The sequence below is a fragment of the Anolis carolinensis genome, chromosome 3 (genome assembly GCF_035594765.1).
Source record: "Anolis carolinensis isolate JA03-04 chromosome 3, rAnoCar3.1.pri, whole genome shotgun sequence".
In the NCBI taxonomy this organism is placed as follows: domain Eukaryota; kingdom Metazoa; phylum Chordata; class Lepidosauria; order Squamata; family Dactyloidae; genus Anolis; species Anolis carolinensis.
The window spans coordinates 357,125-376,843 of record NC_085843.1 but is presented as its reverse complement, the minus strand read 5'-3'; the positions used below and the strand labels follow the sequence as shown (position 1 = coordinate 376,843).

At 46.5% G+C, this 19,719-nt stretch overlaps 2 protein-coding genes across 3 annotated transcripts in view; both read right to left on the bottom strand.

Annotated features, from left to right (window-relative positions):
• Positions 1-19,719, bottom strand: part of LOC107983751 (oocyte zinc finger protein XlCOF6-like) — a 144,028-nt gene that overhangs the window by 12,629 nt on the left and 111,680 nt on the right. Inside the window, exon 1 of one of the 2 annotated variants that reach the window (XM_062977016.1) lies at positions 8,232-8,344. The exons of the other annotated variant lie outside the window; for it this stretch is intronic. The gene's annotated coding sequence lies outside the window, so the exon portion shown is untranslated. Of the gene's footprint in view, positions 1-8,231; positions 8,345-19,719 lie in introns of those variants that run through there. 2 annotated transcript variants of the gene reach the window in all.
• LOC103281674 (oocyte zinc finger protein XlCOF6-like) lies at positions 15,650-18,848 on the bottom strand. The gene has a single exon (XM_062977007.1). It carries the CDS (start codon positions 18,846-18,848, stop codon positions 16,467-16,469), a length of 2,382 nt encoding a protein of 793 aa, XP_062833077.1. The 3' UTR covers positions 15,650-16,466.

The window sequence follows — 19,719 nt, the reverse complement described above, 5'->3', positions numbered from 1 at the left end:
ACCATACATCAAGGGAACCACTGACTGCAAAGGGAAGCTGATGAAGAAACACAATCTACAAATTATCTACAGACCCACTAAGAAAATCCAACAAATGCTACGGTAGGTGAAGGACAAGAGGGATTCTCTCACCTCTGTAGGAGTCTACCACATACCATGCAGCTGTGGACACGTCTACATAGGGACCACCAAACGCAGCATCATTGCCCAAACACGAGTCAAAGAACACGAAAGGCACTGCAGACTCACTCAACCAGAGAAATCAGCCATAGCAGAGCACTTGATGAACCAACCTGGACACAGTATATTATTTGAGAACACAGAAATGCTCAATCACTTTAACAACTATCATGTCAGACTACACAGAAAAGCCATTGAAATCCACAAGCATGTGGACAATTTAAACAGAAAGGAGGAAACCATGAAAATGAACAAAATATGGCTACCAGTATTAACTCCAAAATCAGTACAGTAAATAAGGGACAACATTCTGAAAACAGAAGAATTCCAGACATGAATCCATCAGGGGCAGCTCATGTCTCTCAACAAAGGATTCCCCCAGGCCAGGAGGTGAGGCTGGGAAGGCCATTTAATGCTAATGGGGGTGATTAATTACAACATTCACACTGGCCTCCAACAGACAAGAGTTATTTTCCCCACCCAGGATCTTCCACAGATATATAAACCTTCCTTGCTTAGTTTCTCCATATGCCTCACAACCTCTGAGGATGCCTTCCATAGATGTGGGCAAAACGTCAGGAGAGAATGCTTCTGGAACATGGCCATACTGCCCGGAAAACACACAACAACCCTGTGATCCCAGCCATGAAAGCTTTCGACAACACAGCGATCTTATTTCCTGACCAATGTGAGGATTTGTTTGTGTGTGTCAGGAGCAACTTGAATCGCTTCTGGAATGATAGGATGGATTGGGGACATGCTTTTCCCGCAGAAGCTGCCCGAGTGCCTGCAGTGGGAGCAAAGTTGAGGGGAGAAGCGGCAGTTTGGACGGTGCAACTTTATGAGACTCAGGCCTCAGAGCTTCACCGCTGGGGAGATTTCCTGGGGGCTTTAAAGCTGAGGTTCCAGGGCCTTCGAGTGAAGACAGGGGCAAAGTCCCAGCTTAAGCTATTGAGCCAAGGGAACAACACAGTTGTGGAGTCTGCACTGAAGTTCAAGTCCTTGGCAGGTAGGATTCCAGAATGGTCAGCCGCCACAAAAGGGGAGCTCGTTAAAGAGGATTGAGGCCAGATCTTCTAGAATGGGCGCTCTACCGTGATGACCCAGAGGACTGATGGTACCGAGGTGGATCTACATCAGGCATGGGCACACTTCGGCCCTCCAGGGGGTTTGGACTTCAACTCCCACAATTCCTAACACAGCAATCTTTGGCCTTTCAGGGGTTTTGGACTTCAACTTCCACAATTCCTAGCAGGGCAAACCTTGGCCCTCCCTCCCTCCCTCCAGGTGTTTTGTACTCCAACTCCCACCATTCCTCACAACCTCGAGCCCCTTCCTTTCCCCCCTCAGCCGCTTATGCAGAAAAGGAAAGGGAAAAGGAAAGGGAAAAGGAAAGGGGTCTGTGGCTGTGAGGAATGGTGGGAGTTGGAGTCCAAAACACCTGGAGGGAGAGAGGGAGGGAGGGCCCAAGTTGGCCCAGGTCTGGCATAATGTCTTCATCCATTAATTTGTTATATATGGTTAATTAAGTGTGTAACCTGTTTATTTGGTTATTTGTTTTTTTAATAATAATAATAATAATAATAATACAGTAGAGTTTCGCTTATCCAACATTCTGTATTATCCAACACAGTCTGCCTTTTAGTAGTCAATGTTTTCAATACATTGTGATGTTTTGGTGCTAAATTCGTAAATACAGTACCGTATTTTTCGCTTTATAAGACGCACCTGATGATAAGACGCACCTAGTTTTCAGAGGAGGAAAATGGGGAAAAATAATTTGAACTAAAAGATGACCTAGAACATTTTAATAAAATAACATAACAGTAAGGGAGAATTGGGCGATCTGGGCGATCGCCCAATTCTCCCTTAGTTCCTTGACACAGGCGCAGATCGCCCAGGCGATCTGCGCCTGCGTCCAGGAACTAAGGGCAAAATGGGGCGATCTGTGCTGTGTGCGCACACGCCCCATTCTCCCTTCCTGGACGCGTCCGCAGATCGCCCTGGCAATCTGCATCCAGGAAGGGAGAATGGCGATCTGCGGACGGCACAGATCGCCCCATTGATGGCAAGGCTGGGGTGACTTACTTGAAGTGGGGACGAACTTAGTAGATGTGGGTGAAACGTCAGTATTTTAAAAACACTAAAATCAGGACAGTAAATAAATAACACCACTCAGAAAACTGAGAAATTCCAGGCAGGAAACAATCAGGGCCAGCTAACACCTCCCAACAAAGGATTACCCCAGGCAGAAAGCAGCCAGGCTTTGAAGCTGCAAGGCTATTTAATGCTAATCAAGGTGGCCAATTACAACATTCACACCTGCCTCCAACAAACAAGAGTTCTTTCTTTCTCCCACCCTGGACCTTCTGCAGATAGATTTAACCCCACTTGTCTAGTTTCCAAGAGACCTCACAACCTCTGAGGATGTCTGCCATAGATGCAGGCAAAACGCCAGGAGGGAATGCTTATGGAACATAGCCATAACCCCACCAGTGACTGGGAAAATGGCCAATGTATGTTGGTGCAGTAGAAAGGAGATGAGGAAGGAGGAAGGGAGGCAGGAAAGAAGGGAAGAAGAAAAGAAGGAGGAAAGAAAGATGGAATGAAGGAAGGAAGGAGTGAAGCATAGGAGGAGAAAAGGAAGAAGGAAGGGCAGGAAGGGAGAGGAGGAGGGAGGGAGAAGAGGGAGGGTGCCAGGGAATCCTCAATCACGGCCAGCTAACACCTCCCAACAAAGGATTACCACAGGGAAAAAGGAGGGAATGCTTCTGGAACATAGCCATACAGCCTGGAAAATTCACAGCAATCCAGCCTTTGACAACACAATAAATTTATCATCCTCCTCCTCCTAGTTATGAAAAAATGGGTAATAAATGTATTGTTGTTGTTGTTGTTATTATTATTATTAGGCTAGATAAGGAGAGACAGGTAATACATTTATTATTATCACATTAAATAAGGATAAGGGGTATTACTATTATTAAACTAATAAATTTATTTATTTAATTATTAATAAATATAATTATTTATAGGTTATATTATATAATATATTAATATAATATAATTAATATTAATAATCAATAAATAAAATTAAGCTGCCGGAGGGAGGCAGAAGAAAGGAGATGAGGAAAGAAGGAAGGAAAGAAAGAGGAAAAGAAAGAAAGAAGGGACAAAGGAAGGAAGGAAGGGAGGGAGGGAGGAGTCCCTCAAGCCTGCAGGAAGGGCCCCTGCCTCTCACCTGGCCTTCGCTCCAGCCGAGGAGGAGGAGGAGGAGGAGGAGGAGGCAGAGGAGGGGGCTGCTGCTGCTGCTGCTACCGCTTGCTGGCTTGGCTCCCCCGCCTCCCTCCCTCCTTCCTTGCCTTGGAGGAAGGTGGGGGCAGGCACCGGTCAGGCAGGAGCAGGCATCGCGGCCAGGCGAGCAGCCGGCAAGGCCGGCGAGAGGCCGCAGGTCTGGGAGGAGGAGGCGGGGGTGTGCAGGCCAGCAGCAAGAACAGGCCCCGCGGGAAGCAGGAATGGGAGCCCGAGGACCCTTTCCGTCCGCCCTGAGCCTCACGTGACACATCGGAGGCTTCCTTGCTCGAGCACACGCACAGGCCCATCGACGGCCAGGGCGATCTGCGGACGCGTCCAGGAAGGGAGACGGAAGGCACAGATCGCCCCGTTCTCCCTTCCTGGATGCAGATTGCGTTTATAAGACGCACTGACTTTTTCCCTTTATTTTGGGGGGGAAAAAAGTGCGTCCTATAAAACGAAAAATACGGTAATTACTATATAACATTGCCGTATACTGAACGTCCTTTTTCTGTTGATTTGTTGTAAAACATGATGTTTTGGTGCTTAATTTGTAAAATCATAATGTAATCTGACGTTTAAAACGCCTTTCCTTAATCCCTCCTTATTATCCAACATTTTTGCTTATCCAACGTTCTGCCGGCCCGTTTATGTTGGATAAGCAAGACTCTATCGTACTTTATTTTTCTATTCCACCTCCATCTCCCCGAAGGGACTCAGGGCGGCCAACATGGGACCAAGCCCAAAAACAGAAACAAGGTATGACAAGTTAAAACAAGCATAAATAACTAAACAGTATCAACACAACAATCAAGTAAAATAAACAGATTAAAACACAGTAATACAATACAGGGTGTTTGAAAAAGAATTCCCTAGTTTTAATGTAAATCACATTGAAACTAGGGAGTTCTTTCCCTGTATAATACCATAATAACATGATAAAAGATAAAGCAATAAAACAAACAGCACACCTAATGGATAAAGTGGGGGCGGTCAGGTCAGAAAGTGCGTAGTTTCAAGACCATTTAATAAAGTGCCTGGAGTGAGTGTGGAAGAGATTGTCTGGGGTAATCGATATCCGGCAGGATCCATCCCTTCTGTGGTTGAAAGATCTCTCCAGCTACTACAAAGAGAACCACCTGAAGCCTAACCCTGCCAAGACACAAGTGTGTGCTTTCCACCTACATAACCGTGCAGCCAACAGGAAACTGAAAGTTTCTTGGGAAGGCCAAGAGCTCGAACACTGTTTCCATCCTAAATACCTTGGTGTCACCTTAGACCGAACACTAACATATAGGAAACACTGCATGAACACCAAGCACAAAGTAGCTACATGCAACCACATCCTGCGGAAACTGACTGGCAGCGCATGGGGAGCAGACCCACAAGTAATAAGAACATCAGCCCTGGCCTTGTCTTTCTCAACGGCTGAGTGAGCCTGTCCTGTCTGGCACAAGTCTGCCCATGCGAAGCAGGTGGACATAGCACTGAAGGAAACATGCAGAATCATCACGGGAGGCCTTAAACCTACACCTGTTGATAAACTCTACAAGTTAGCTGGCACTGCCCCTCCTGACGTGCGACGGGAAGTTGCTGCTAACGGTGAGAGAAATAAGGTTGAACATTGTGAAAGCCACCCACTGCATGGCTATCAGCCTCCTCCCACCAGACTCAAGTCAAGGAAGGGCTTCGTGAGAACCACCACTCCCTCCTCTTGATGTTCCTCCAGCAGCAGCAAGGGTGTCCCTCTGGGCAGCCAAACCTGGCAATCCCAACTGGATGGCCCCCCACGAGGGTCTTCCTTCCTTCAGGGCAAACCAAGTCCCTGAACAGACTCAGAAGCGGAGTGGGCAGATCCAAAGGGAACCTGGCAAGGGGGCCTACATGGAGGAATCCTCCGCCTTGTGTGACTGTGGTGCTGAACAAACAACTCCGCATATGTCTGCTTGCCCACAATGCCCTGCCTCATGCACGGAGGAGGAGGAGTTGTTCAAAGCCACAGACAATGCAGTCGCTGTTGCCCACTTTTGGTCTAAAACTATTTAGCTGGTTGTGATTTCCTTTATTTTATCACTTTTTAAACTTATTTATTATGCAATGCTTTTGACACGATATATATATATATATATATATACACATACATACATACATACATACAGTATATATATACACACACGCAGTAGAGTCTCACTTATCCAAGCCTCACTTATCCAAGCCTCTGGATAATTCAAGCATTTTTGTAGTCAGTTTTCAATATATCGTTATATTTTGGTGCTAAATTCATAAATACAGTAATTACAACATAACATTACTGAGTATTGAACTACTTTTTCTGTCAAATTTGTAGTATAACATGATGTTTGGGTGCTTAATTTGTAAAATCATAACCTAATTTGGTGTTTAATAGGCTTTTCCTTAATCCCTCCTTATTATCCAAGATATTCGCTTATCCAAGCTTCTGCTGGCCCATTTAGCTTGGATAAGTGAGACTCTACTGTATATATATATTCCTTTCCTTGCCTAGTTTCTCCATGCCTCACAGCCTCTGAGGATGCCTGCCATAGATGTGGGCGAAACGTCAGGAGAGAATACTTCTGGAACATGGCCACACAGCCCAAAGACATACAACAACCCAATAAATAAATAAATGAATAGTACTATGGTGTATTGGCATTAATGGCCAGGCGTGTAAGCCGCCCTGAGTCCCCTCGGGCGAGAAGGGCGGGGTAGAAATGATGGAAATGAATAAACAAATAAATAATAAATTGGGATAGGACGGGGGAGGGGGGAAATGAGGTGCAGAAGAGCAGTGCGTCCATCAGAGGGTCTGACGTGTCCTTGAGTGTCCGAACACACACCGGGAAAGCCGTGTCTTTGGCTGCTTCCTGAAGGCAGGCAGGGCTGGGCCACCCGGTCTCCCTGGGGAGGGGGTTCCAGGGCCAAGGGGCCACCGCGGAGAAGGCCACTCCCTCGTCCCCGCCAGCCAGGCCTGTGATTTATTTGTTTATTTATTTACAACATTACTACCCTTCAGCGGGGCTTGACCGCTCCCTGTAAGCGGCCGGGCATTCCCACTGGCCTCCAGCGAGCAGGGCTCCCCCCTCCCCTTAATAATAATAATAATAATAATAAAACTGGGTTGTTGTATGTCTTTGGGGCTGTGTGGCCATGTTCCAGAAGTACCTCACAACCTCTGAGGATGCCTGCCATGGATGTGGGCGAAACGTCAGGAGAGAATACTTCTGGAACATGGCCACACAGCCCAAAAGATAGAATTGCATAAAAGGAACTTACAGTAACAACACTGTCGGAAGTTAAATGTGTAAAAAGTTCAGTCCTTGCTGCCTCGAGAAACAGCAGTGGATCCGGGCGGGAGGCAGATGGCGTTGGATAATCCAGAACGTTGGATAAGTGAGACTCCCCCGTACATTAATTCTACCGGGCAGATGCACCATAGATCCTGGATTCCAAATGTTCCTGGGTCTGCCAGTAATTCTCCCCGTGCCTGGGCATCCCGAAAGAAACAGAAGAGATCTAGTTCTTATTTCTGGAGGCGTGGGCGGGAGGATTGCCAGCCCTAAAGAATCACAGGAATTGCAGGCCCTTCTACACTGCCAGATAAAATCCAGATTATCTGTTTTGAACTGGATTGCCTGGCCGTGTAGACTCATATAATCCAGTTCAAAGCAGATAATGTCCTCCGCTTCCACCTATACGCAGCCATTTCACTTTATTCTGGTCCAGATTTAGAGGTTGTGAGACATGGCACGTATATACATGCTACTGCCTTACTTCCAGTCTTGAATACGCTCACGGCGCTTGGCTATTGGTCAGTTCTGTTTTTATTGTATTTTGTATGCCTTTTGGTTTTCTATGTTTATATGCTTTACGTGCATGGCCAGGCACAGCTAGTATATTCCTTTCCTTGCCTAGTTTCTCCATATGCCTCACAGCCTCTGAGGATGCCTGCCATGGATGTGGGCGAAACGTCAGGAGAGAATACTTCTGGAACATGGCCATACTGCCCGGAAAACACACAACAACCCTGTGATCCCGGCCATGAAAGCCTTCGACAACACAATAATAAAACTTTATTTATACCCCGCCACCATCTCCCCGCGGGGACTCGGGGCGGCTTACATGGGGCAGCAGCCCAAAACAACATAAGGACAAAATATAAACAACATAATACAATCACAATACAGAAAAGACAAAACAGTAATACATTATATCAATTTAATCAACAATACAGGATAAAAAATTACATTTAAAACACGTAAATGGTAAGACCGTAATAAATATAGGACAGATTATTTAAAAACCCTCTGGGGCTGATTAATTAATGACTGTGTCTCCGAAGGCCTCCCCTTCCCACAGGCCCCTCCCTCGCCACCTCTGAGGAGGCCTTCCTGCCACAGGAGTGGGCGGAGCGCCAGGAGAGCGTGCCACCGGGCGACCCCGGCCGCGAGGACACCCTGAGGTCGCCACGGCCCCTCTCTTTCTCCCTGGGGTTCCCCGAGGGGCCACTCCACCCGCCCGTCCACCCCGCCCCCTCCAGCCTCACCTCCTTCCTCGCCTCCTTCTTCCTTCCTTCCTCCTTCCTTCTTCCCTCCTTCGGCCTCTCAGCTCCGAGCAAAGATTCTCCTCAGCCTCCCTCCAAAATGGCGGCGCCAAGGCCTATCTCTCTCTCCCTCCCTGGGGTTCCCCGAGGGGCCACTCCACCCCGCCTGCCCACCCACGCCCCCGCCAGGCCTCACCTCCTTCCTCGCCCTTCCTTCTTCCTTCCTTCCCTCCTTCGGCCTCTCCGCTCCGAGCGAGGATTCTCCTCAGCCTCCCTCCAAAATGGCGGCGCCAAGGCCTATCTCTCCCTCCCTCCCTGGGGTTCCCCGAGGGGCCACTCCACCCCGCCCCCTCCAGCCTCACCTCCTTCCTCGCCCTTCCTTCTTCCTTCCTTCCCTCCTTCGGCCTCTCCGCTCCGAGCGAGGATTCTCCTCAGCCTCCCTCCAAAATGGCGGCGCCAAGGCCTATCTCTCTCTCCCTCCCTGGGGTTCCCCGAGGGGCCACTCCACCCCGCCTGCCCACCCACGCCCCCGCCAGGCCTCACCTCCTTCCTCGCCCTTCCTTCTTCCTTCCTTCCCTCCTTCGGCCTCTCCGCTCCGAGCGAGGATTCTCCTCAGCCTCCCTCCAAAATGGCGGCGCCAAGGCCTATCTCTCTCTCCCTCCCTGGGGTTCCCCGAGGGGCCACTCCACCCCGCCTGCCCACCCACGCCCCCGCCAGGCCTCACCTCCTTCCTCGCCCTTCCTTCTTCCTTCCTTCCCTCCTTCGGCCTCTCCGCTCCGAGCGAGGATTCTCCTCAGCCTCCCTCCAAAATGGCGGCGGCGCCGAGAGGGGTCTGAGTGACGTCACCACCAGAAGAGAAGAGAGGAGGCGGGCCCTGGCGGAGCAGCCGCACTCCTGATTGGCTGCCCGGGAGGCTGGAGGCCCGTCCGTCCGCCCGGGAGGCTGGCTGGCTGTCGCCCTGGGGACGGGGCTCATTTGCATGTTTAAAGGAGACGCTCCCTCCCGTCCTGCCTGGCCCGGGGGCGCGCACCCTCCTCGCCCCCCGCGGCCTCCTCCCTCTCCGGGCCTGGCCTTCCCGTGCACATCCCACCCCCCCCCCCGCCAGAACCCTTGTCTGCGTGAAGCACGGGTGGATGCTGCAATTAATCGTCTTGATTAGCACTGGGTGGCCTTGCGGCTTCAAAGCCTGGCTGCTTCCTGCCTGGGGGATCCTTTGCCGGGAGGTGCTAGCTGGCCCTGGCTGTTTCCTGTCTGGGATTCCCCCGTTTCCAGAGTGCTGTCCTGATCTTAGAGCCCTTTCAATCCTGGGGCGACGGCGAGGCCGCCTCCTCCTCCTCCTCCTCCTCCGGGGCCTCTGCGTGGGGTGCGGGAAGGTCCCTCTGGCCCCTGCTGGACGGAGCTGGGAACTCCAAGCAGGAGACAGCCAGGGCCAGGCAATAAGGACCCCCCAGGCAGGAATCGCCAGGCCTTGAATCTACAGAGAGATAACGCCCACACGCCTCGTTCACAGCAGACCTCGCCACCTCCGAGGGTGCCTGCCTGCCACAGGCATGTGGGCGAAACTTCAGGAGAGAATGCTGCTTTGGGAACATGGCCAGACAGCCCGAAAGACTGACACCAACCCAGTGGTTATGGCCGTGAAGACCTTCGGCAACACAATTTATTGACAGTATGTTGATGTGCTAATTTACGACACCCTAAAAACCACCCAGCAGCCCTTGGAATGAGGAAGTGCCGTCGCAGTGGAGGATGAGCAGCTGCGCCCCCTGGTGGCCGGAATAAAGCATCCCCTCAGGAAGCTGGAGAAGGTTAAATGGCCTCTGCGTCTGCCTCTGTTGTATGTTCTATGGCATTGAATGTTTGCCTTGTGTGTGTACAATGTGACCCGCCCTGAGTCCCCTTTGGGGTGAGAAAGGAGGGCGGAATATAAATGCTGTAAGTAAATAATAAAGAAATAAATGCTGGTTCCATCCAATCCAACCCCGTTCTGCCAAGAAGCAGGAAATCGCATTCAAAGCACCCCCAACAGATGGCCATCCAGCCTCTGCTTCAAAGCCTCCAAAGAAAGAGCCTCCACCACAGTCCGTGGCAGAGAGTTCCACTGGTGAACAGCCCTTCTCACCGTGAGGAAGTTCTTCCTGATGTTCAGGTGGAATCTCCTTTCTTTCCTGTAGTTTGAAGCCATTGTTCCCTTGCGTCCTAGTCTCCAAGACTTGCTCCCTCTCCCTAGGACTTCCCCTCACGTATTTGTCCATGGCTCTCATCATGTCTCCTCAGCTTTCTCTTCTGCAGGCTAAACAGGCCCAGCTCTTTCAGCCGCTCCTCATAGGGATTCTTGTTCTCCAGACCTTTGATCATTTTAGTTGCCCTCCTTTGGACGCTTTCCAGCTTGTCAACATCTCCCTTCAACTGTGGTGCCTGTTTGGTCAGCTGTTGACAGGAGGCTTCATCAAGTCCTTCATCCTGACTCGGAGGTCTGTAGTAGACACTCACGACAAGATCTTTTTGAGTCCCGGTTCCCTTGATTCTTGTCCAGATGCTTTCAAGCTGGTTTCCCGGATTACAGTCTTGCATTTCTTCTGCAACGTAACTGTTTTTGACATACAAAGCTACTCCCCCTCCTCTCCCCTTTGTTCTACAGTAGAGTCTCACTTATCCAACACTCACTTATCCAACGTTCTGGATTATCCAACACATTTTTGTAGTCAATGTTTTCAATATATCATGATATTTTGATGCTCAATTCGTAAATACAGTAATTACTACATAGCATTAATGCGTAATGAACTACTTTTTCTGTCAAATTTGTTGTATAACATGATGTTTTGGTGCTTAATTTGTATAATCATAACCTATTTTGATGTTTAATAGGCCTTTTCTTAATCTCTCCTTATTATCCAACATATTCACTTATCCAACATTCTGCCGGCCCGTTTATGTTGGATAAGTGAGACTCTACTGTATTTCTGTGAAAGAGGTCATAGCCCTCAATGGCTACATTCCAGTGATGGGAGTCATCCCACCAGGTTTCAGTGATGCCTATGACATCGTATGTGTGGTGCTGTGCTAGGAGTTGGAGTTCGTCTTGCTTATTTCCCATGCTCTGAGTGTTGGTGTAAAGACATGTAAGCCCCTGTGACCTCCCCTCGAACTGTTTATTGGGGATTATTGTGCTCTCTGTACTTGGTCCTTGCTGTGTTTGTGCAGCCCTCCGTTTAGCCTTTCGGCGGTTCCCTGTAGTCGTGGGTGAAATACTGTTCGCAAGGTTGTTGTTCCCCTCCTCCAGTAGACCTAGTTTAAAGTGTGCCTGATGAGGTTTGTGAGTCTGTGTGCAAAAAGATGTTTTCCTGCTTGTGTGAGATGCACCCCATCGCTTGCCAGTAGTCCATCCTCCTGGAAGAGTAGACCATGGTCAAGGAAGCCAAAATGCTCCTCTTGGCACCATTTTCTGAGCCAGTTATTGACCTGTACTATTTTTCCGGCCCTTGTAGAGCCGTGTCCTACAACAGAGAGGAGGGATGAAAAGATCACCTGTACATTACACAGTTTTAGCTTACTTCCGAGGGCTCAAAAATCATTTGTGATCTTTTGAAACTTCCCCAAACTAAGGCCCGGGGGCCAGATGCGGCCCTCCGAGGTCATTTACCTGGCCCCACCCTGTTTTATAATATAATACATTGTATATACATATAATCTTGATAATAATATTATAATCTATATATATAAAAGAGTGATGGCATCACGGCGACCCACAAAACAACAAAAGTACAGGCCCCCCAACCTCAAAATTTGACAACACAACCCATCATCCACGCCTCTAGATTGATACAACAAAAAGAAAAGAAAAATAAAGTCCTAATTAGAGGGAGAGGAATAATTGCTTTTATCGAATTGCTGCCAGTTAGAAGGCTAAGCTCCTCCGACTTGGTCTCCTAGCAACCCAAAAATAATAATAATAAAAAACACTAAAAATTAATACAATAAAATACTATAATAACAGAAAATAACTAAAAATAATACAAGAAAATAATAAAATATAATAAATAAAAATATAACTTACAATAAAATTAATAAAAAAATGCAAATAACGTCAAATAAAAATTACACAACAATTTTTAACCAATACCACCACCACTTTGCCACAGCAACGCATGGCTGGGCACAGCTAGTGTAATACAATATAACACTAATAATACCATATAACAATATTAATTATATATTCTATATTACATATAATATTACTAATAATATTACAGTATAGTGGTATAGTTCAATAAAGTAATATATAATGCTAATATTGTGCTATGCTAATAATATAATATATTGTATGTTCATATAATTTGTAAGCCACTCTGAGTCCCCTTCGGGGTGAGAAGGGTGTGATACAAATGTAGTAAATAAATGCAGTAAATAAATAAATAATAAATAAATACATTTTAGACTTAGGCTCGCCCAAAGTCTGAAATGACTTGAAGGCACACAACAACAACCCTAATTAGCTTGACTATCTCATTGGCCAGAAGCAGGAGCACACTTTCCATTGAAATCCTGATAAATGTATGTTGGTTAAAATTATTTTTAAATATTGTATTGTTTTTTCATTGTTCTTGTTGTTTTTGCACTGTAAATAAGACATGTGCAGTGTGCATCAGAATTAGTTTGTATTTTTTTTTTCAAATGATAATTCGGCCCCTCAACAGTCAGAAGGATTGTGGACCGGCCCTCGGCTTAAAAAGTTTGAGGACACCTGTTTTGAAAAGTATGCCTAGCGGTGTCATTGGTTCCTACATGGCTCTTCCGTTGTGCTTTTGGAGAGTAATTACTACATACATCCCTTTTGCTGCTCTCCTTCAATATTTGTCCTCCAGATTGCACCACTACTTTATGACCCTGTTCTCTGGTTTTTATTCCTACTTCCTTTCTCACCCCGAGTTTTAACCTAGTGTTCATGTGGCCCGCCCTTGGTTTTATTGTTTTTTTATTTTGCTTAATGTAGTGTATATTATCTTTTATTGTATTGTTTAATGTGTTATGATTTGTTGTTCTATTTATATTCTGTGATATTGTAATGTTCCGGGCATTGGCCCCATGTAAGCCGCCCCGAGTCCCCGTTGGGGAGATGGTGGCGGGGTATAAATAAAGTTTATTATTATTATTGCATGAATCAACATAAGGGGGGGGGAGGGTGATGGGGCTTTAGGAGCCTGCTGAGCCTCTGAGTGATATGGTGTATTTTTGCCCCCGGGAGGCAGCATGTTTCTCGAGCCATCCCATCCGGTCTGGAAATGATGGCTTCCGTTCCTCTAAGGAGGGAGCCACCTACTACCAAGACCTGTTTCCTTTGAGGATTGACAGGGTCCCTTTTGTGCAAGACAGTGTGTATGTCCCCTGAAGAGTGTTCCTGTTGAAGTGAATTGTGTAGGTGTAAAGTGTTGCCCTCCTCCTCGACGTCCCCAGTGCATTCATCAATGACAATCCATTGAGATGCGTCCGAGAGCCCATCACTCTCCCAAGGGTGTTCCTGCTGTGCCTGGTCTACGATTGGGGATGGAGCATTTGCATGATTACATAAGTGTGAATGTGGTGATGCACTGTCCCCATCAGGGCTATCCCCTGCGCATTGATCACGAGTGGCCCACTGAGTGGTATCTAAGTAACTGTGGTCCTCCACAAGATGTGTTTCCTGATTGTATGTTAGTGGTGTAAGAATTTGGAATCTGTTGTGTAAATGCAGCTGAGAAGAGGACTTCTGTGGAGGCTGCCTGGTCCTGTGTGTGATGACTCATGGGCCATGTAGTCCCGTTCCTGGCACTGTTGTGCCAGATGAAGAGGAAAACTTGGGTTTTTCACCGTTTCAGCCAGAATTGGAACTTTCCCAGCCAGATTTGGAGCCCTTGCACCTGCAAGAGATTTGTTTTCCAGAAGTCTGTCAAACAAGCCCTGAGCCAAAATCTCCCCCGTTTTCTCGCCATGATTTTTGTAAACAACAGAGGGGAGTTCAACAGGCGTCTCGCAGGAGTGCTAGGATAGCTGCTAAGCATTCAGCTGATTAAGCCTGCTTTCCATGGGAAACTTTAAGGAGTCATGCATCTGGACTCAGAGAATAGCTTTCGTTTCTGGTTCTCCAGAGAACTGCTCTTTGGCGGGAAAACGAGACCCTATTTAGGTGTTTTACCCACGAAGGGATCTTGCGGAGTCAATTCGTCAGCTACTGGAGTAGTGTGTGTGGACAGCTACTCCCGCTTCCAAGCCTTTGTTCCTGATTCCAAGCCTTCGTTTCCAGCCTTGTTTGCTCCACGGATCTTGCCTTGCCTTCCAGGACTCAGCCTTGCCTTGTTTCCCGGACCTTGCCAAGTAAATTACCACGGATCTTGTTCTTGTTCCTCGTTTTCTTGTTGCCTTGAATCAAGCCTTGTTTTCCCAAGAATCAGGTTACTTTTAGCCTCGCTCTAGTTCATGGACTAAAGGACCTTGTCGTCTCCCCTCACTTTGCTTGGCAAAGTGAGTGTTTCGGTTATTGGATTACAACTTTGGACCTTAATATTTCATATTGGACATTGTTTCTTTGGACTAATTTTGACCTTTCCTGAAAGGTCTACTTCTGGACTATTCCTTACACTTGCTTTTATTATCTTTATATATTCCTTCAATAAAGATATTAGATAGATTCTGGCCTCTGTGTATGGTTATTGGTGCTCTGCTGCCTGGGTTGTGACACTGTGTCTCTTTTTATGGGTGACCTCCTTCCAAGCCTGAGAGTTGTCTACCTTTGAGTTGATCTCCCCATAAAGTTCCTGATCATGGTGGTGTTGGTGTGATGCAGGTTGCAGATCTGGAGCAGCATGTTGTGCAGTGTCCAAGAAGAGCTCAAGTGCCTGTATGTCCTTAAGGGTCTTAATGCGGGCCTCGAGTTGTTGGATCCTCTGCTCCATCAGAGTAATCAGAGCTAATTGCTCTCTAGTTTTCAGGGCCTGATCTTTACCCTTCCTTGTAGACTGGAATAATGTTATCCAGCTCAGGTCTTCACAGGAATGTAAGAAACTACTGGGCCCGTTTTACTATCCAATCCCCTAGAGCAGTGATGGACAACCTTTTGAACTTGGTATGTCAAAATTCGCAAAAAACAAAAAAAAACAAAAAAAAAAACAAAGAAAACAAAACAAAACAAAACCCGAGCATGACTCAAGTGGTGTGTCACTTCAGGAGGAAAATTGTAATTTCACGAAATTTATAGTTTAATAACAAAAATATATAATTGTAATATATAACTGTATTTAATAAACCAAAAACCAATTATTTAACTTACCTGCTTAGTGACTTCTTTGCCCTAGGGACTGTCCTCCAAAAAGTGGCAGAATCATGTAACCTTGAGGCAAAAATTAGTTTTTCCCAATTTGCTGTCATTGCTAATCCCTCTTTACCTCTAATTAGCTTTTTACATCTTTCCTTTAATAGGAACGAATCCAGAGGCAAAGATGGGAAATTCAGCTGCCTGTATCTCGTGTAATGTCTTCATAACGGATTCTTCACGTCCAGGCATCCCTGGTCAAACCGAGGTTTAGATCTAAAAGCAGCCGCATTCTGATTTGTAGGATTATTACAGACCAAACTCCCTTGTGTGACTAATTCCTGATATAAATTCAGGACCTTTATTATCAGAACAGACTCCTGTATATTCTCCAGATTGAGCCTCATCCATGCCCCTCTCCCAAGTCTCCTGGAGAAACACTCTATCATTTTTCCTGATGAAATGGTGAATCTGTTTTGCTAGTTCAAATGAAATACAGTAGAGTCTCACTTAACTAAGATAAACGGGCCAGCAGAATCATGGATAAGCGAAAATATTGGATCATAAGGAGGGATTAATAAAAAAGCCTATTAAACAAAAAATTACATTATGGTTTTACAAATTAAGCACCAAAACATCATGTTTTACAACAAATTGACAGAAAAAGCAGTTCAATACACAGTAATGTTATGTAGGAATTACTGTATTTACGAATTTAGCACCAAAACATTGCAACATTTACTACTAAAAGGCAGACTGCCTTGGATGATACAGAACATTGGATAAGTGAAGCTTGGATAAATGAGACTCTACTGTAGTGTCGTGAAAGAATGCATGCCTGAAAAGTGCATCACCAACATGAAAAGCTTGAAATGCTCTGTGTAGGGGAGCCCTATGGGGTCAAATACGACTGTTCTCTCCAATATGAATTCCATGTCTGTGTAGATTTCAACTCTCAGAGAGATTCTATTCACACGGGATGCGTTTATAAGGTTTCTCCCCGGTGTGAGTCCTTTGATGCGAGCGTAGATTTGAACTCTGAGTAAAGCTATTTCCACACTCTTGGCATGTATAGGGTTTCTCCCCGGTGTGAGTCCTTTGATGTTTCCATAGACTTTCACTCTCAGTGAAACTCTTTTCACACTACAGGCATGTATAGGGTTTCTCCCCAGTGTGAGTCCTTTGATGTTTACGTAGACTTCCACTCTGAGTGTAGCTCTTTCCGCACTCCAGACATGTATAGGGTTTCTCCCCGGTGTGAGTCCTTTGATGTTTACGTAGACTTCCAATCTGAGTGAAGCTCTTTTCACACTCCAGGCATGTATAGGGTTTCTCCCCAGTGTGAGTCCTTTGATGTGAACGTAGATTTGAACTCTGAGTAAAGCTCTTTCCACACTCAAGACATTTATAGGGTTTCTCCCCAGTGTGAGTTCTTTTATGTGAACGCAGATCTGAACTCTGAGTGAAGCTCTTTCCACACTCCAGGCATGAATAGGGTTTCTCCCCAGTGTGAGTCCTTTGATGTTTACGTAGATCTCCACTCTTAGTGAAGCTCTTTCCGCACTCAAGGCATGAATAGGGTTTCTCCCCAGTGTGAATCATTTGATGTGAATCCAGACTCACTCTCTGAGCAAAGCTCTTTCCGCACTCGAGGCATGAATAGGGTTTCTCCCCAGTGTGAATCCTTTGATGTTTACGTAGACTTCCATTCTCAGTGAAGCTCTGTCCACACTCAAGGCATGTATAGGGTTTCTCCCCAGTGTGAGTCCTTTGATGTTTACGTAGATTTCCTCTCTCAGTGAAGCTCTGTCCACACTCCTGGCACGTATAGGGTTTCTCTCCAGTGTGAGTCTTTTGATGTACATCTAGATTTCCTCTCCTAGCAAAGCTCTTTCCACACTCCAGGCATGTATAGGGTTTCTCCCCAGTGTGAGTCCGCTGATGTTTACGTAGACTTCCTCTCTCAGTGAAGCTCTGTCCACACTCCAGGCATGTATAGGGTTTCTCGCCAGTGTGAGTCTTTTGATGTACATCTAGATTTCCTCTCCTAGCAAAGCTCTTTCCACACTCCAGGCATGTATAGGGTTTCTCCCCAGTGTGAGTCCTTTGATGTAAACGTAGAGCTGAACTCTGAGTGAAGCTCTTTCCGCACTCCAGGCAAGTAGGTGGTTTCTCTCCAGTGTGAGTCCTTTGATGCAAACGTAGATTTCCTCTCCTAGCAAAGCTCTTTCCACACTCCAGGCATGTATAGGGCTTCTCCCCAGTGTGAGTCCTTTGATGTGAACGTAGACTTCCACTCTGAGTGAAGCTCTGTCCACACTCCAGGCATGTATAGGGTTTCTCCCCAGTGTGAGTCCTTTGATGTTTGCATAGACTTCCTCTCTCAGTGAAGCTCTGTCCACACTCCAGGCATGTGTAGGGTTTCTCCCCAGTGTGAGTCCTTTGATGTGAATCCAGACTCACTCTCTGAGCAAAGCTCTTTCCACACTCCAGGCATGTATAGGGTTTCTCCCCAGTGTGAATCCTTTGATGTGAATGTAGATATGAACTCTCAGTGAAGCACTTTCCACACTCCAGGCAAGAATAGGGTTTCTCCCCAGTGTGAGTCCTTTGATGTTTGCATAGACTTCCATTAGAAGTGAAGCTCTTTCCACACTCCAGGCAAGTATATGGTTTCTCCCCAGTGTGAGTCCTTTGATGTACATCTAGATTTCCTCTCTGAGCAAAGCTCTTTCCACACTCCAGGCATGTATAGGGTTTCTCCCCAGTGTGAATCCTTTGATGTGAATGTAGATATGAACTCTCAGTGAAGCACTTTCCACACTCCAGGCATGAATAGGGTTTCTCCCCAGTGTGAGTCCGCTGATGTTTACGTAGACTTCTTCTCTCAGTGAAGCTCTGTCCACACTCCAGGCATGAATAGGGTTTCTCCCCAGTGTGAGTCCTTTGATGTTTACGTAGATGTCCACTCTCAGTGAAGCTCTGTCCACACTCCAGGCATGTATAGGGTTTCTCTCCAGTGTGAGTCCGCTGATGTGAACGTAGTTTTCCACTAGCAGTGAAGCTCTGTCCACACTCTAGGCATTTAAAGGGTTTCTCCCCAGTGTGAGTCCTTTGATGTACATCTAGATTTCCTCTCTGAGCAAAGCTCTTTCCACACTCCTGGCATGAATAAGGTTTCTCACCAGTGTGAGTCCTTTGATGTTTGCATAGACTTCCATTAGAAGTGAAGCTCTTTCCACACTCCAGGCAAGTATATGGTTTCTCTCCAGTATGAGTCCTTTGATGCAAATGTAGATGTGCACTCTGAGCAAAGCTCTTTCCACACTCCAGGCATGCATAGGGTTTCTCCCCAGTGTGAGTCCTTTGATGTGAACATAGATCTCCACTCTGTGCAAAGCTCTTTCCACACTCCAGGCATGCATAGGGTTTCTCTCCAGTGTGAGTCTTTTGATTTGAACATAGATCTCCACTCTGTGCAAAGCTCTTTCCACACTCCAGGTATTCAGATGCCTCCTCCTCCATGTCAACAGGTGTTTAATACAGATTCTTGAATCTTTTCTCCTTTCTTATCTGTAAGTCAGGTCAGGAATTCAGCAAGATCAACACCTTGAGAGGATTTCTTCTTCCTGTATTTCTTTCCCAAGACCCAAGACGTGGCTCCACAGAATCCTCATTTCCCTGGTGAAGAAAGAAGCAATAGATCAAGAATGAAATTCGGAAATCTTCTTTATCTCCACGATTTCCCCCCTTTCCCTTCAAGAATTATGTTGAAAATGGAAATCAAATGTCAAATAACATTATGATTTTACAAATTAAGCACCAAAAATCATGCTTTACAACAAGTTTGCCACTTGTTTGGAGTGTGGCAGTGCTTGTGTTGTTGTTGGGCACGTTGGCCCGCTGCGTGTTGCTGCCTAGAGAAACAGCTGTGGATCCGCGCGGGAGCAGACTGTGTTGGATAATACAGAACATTGGACGAGTAAAGGTTGGATAAGTGAGACTGTACTGTACCAAGAAATGCAGGCATCGAGGTCTTAAGCACACAAATAGATACCAGCAAAGGCAATCAATTATCTATATCTATATCTACTAGGCTTGCTCAAATAATTCGTTTTCCCCGTTTACCGTTATTGATTCGTTATTTTCGTTTGTTTTGAAGCAATATTGAATCTTGGTTGTCCACACGCCTGGATATCGCGGTTTCGAACCGCGATTGGCCGTTTTCCGTAATGGCGCCTTTTTTTTCGTTTTTAAAAAATGCTTTGGCAAATCATCCAAACTTGTTTAAGTCCACTGGGGCAATCTAGTGTGTTGTTTGCACCTTGTAGCCAATCAAAGAGCACGTTTAACCAGGGGGAGGGGCTGGTAGGACGTCCTTAATGAAAACAGCGTG

Excerpts from the sequence above, each read along its gene's own strand:
- LOC103281674 (XM_062977007.1), bottom strand. The coding sequence starts at position 18,848 with ATGGAGGAGGAGGCATCTGAATACCTGGAGTGTGGAAAGAGCTTTGCA.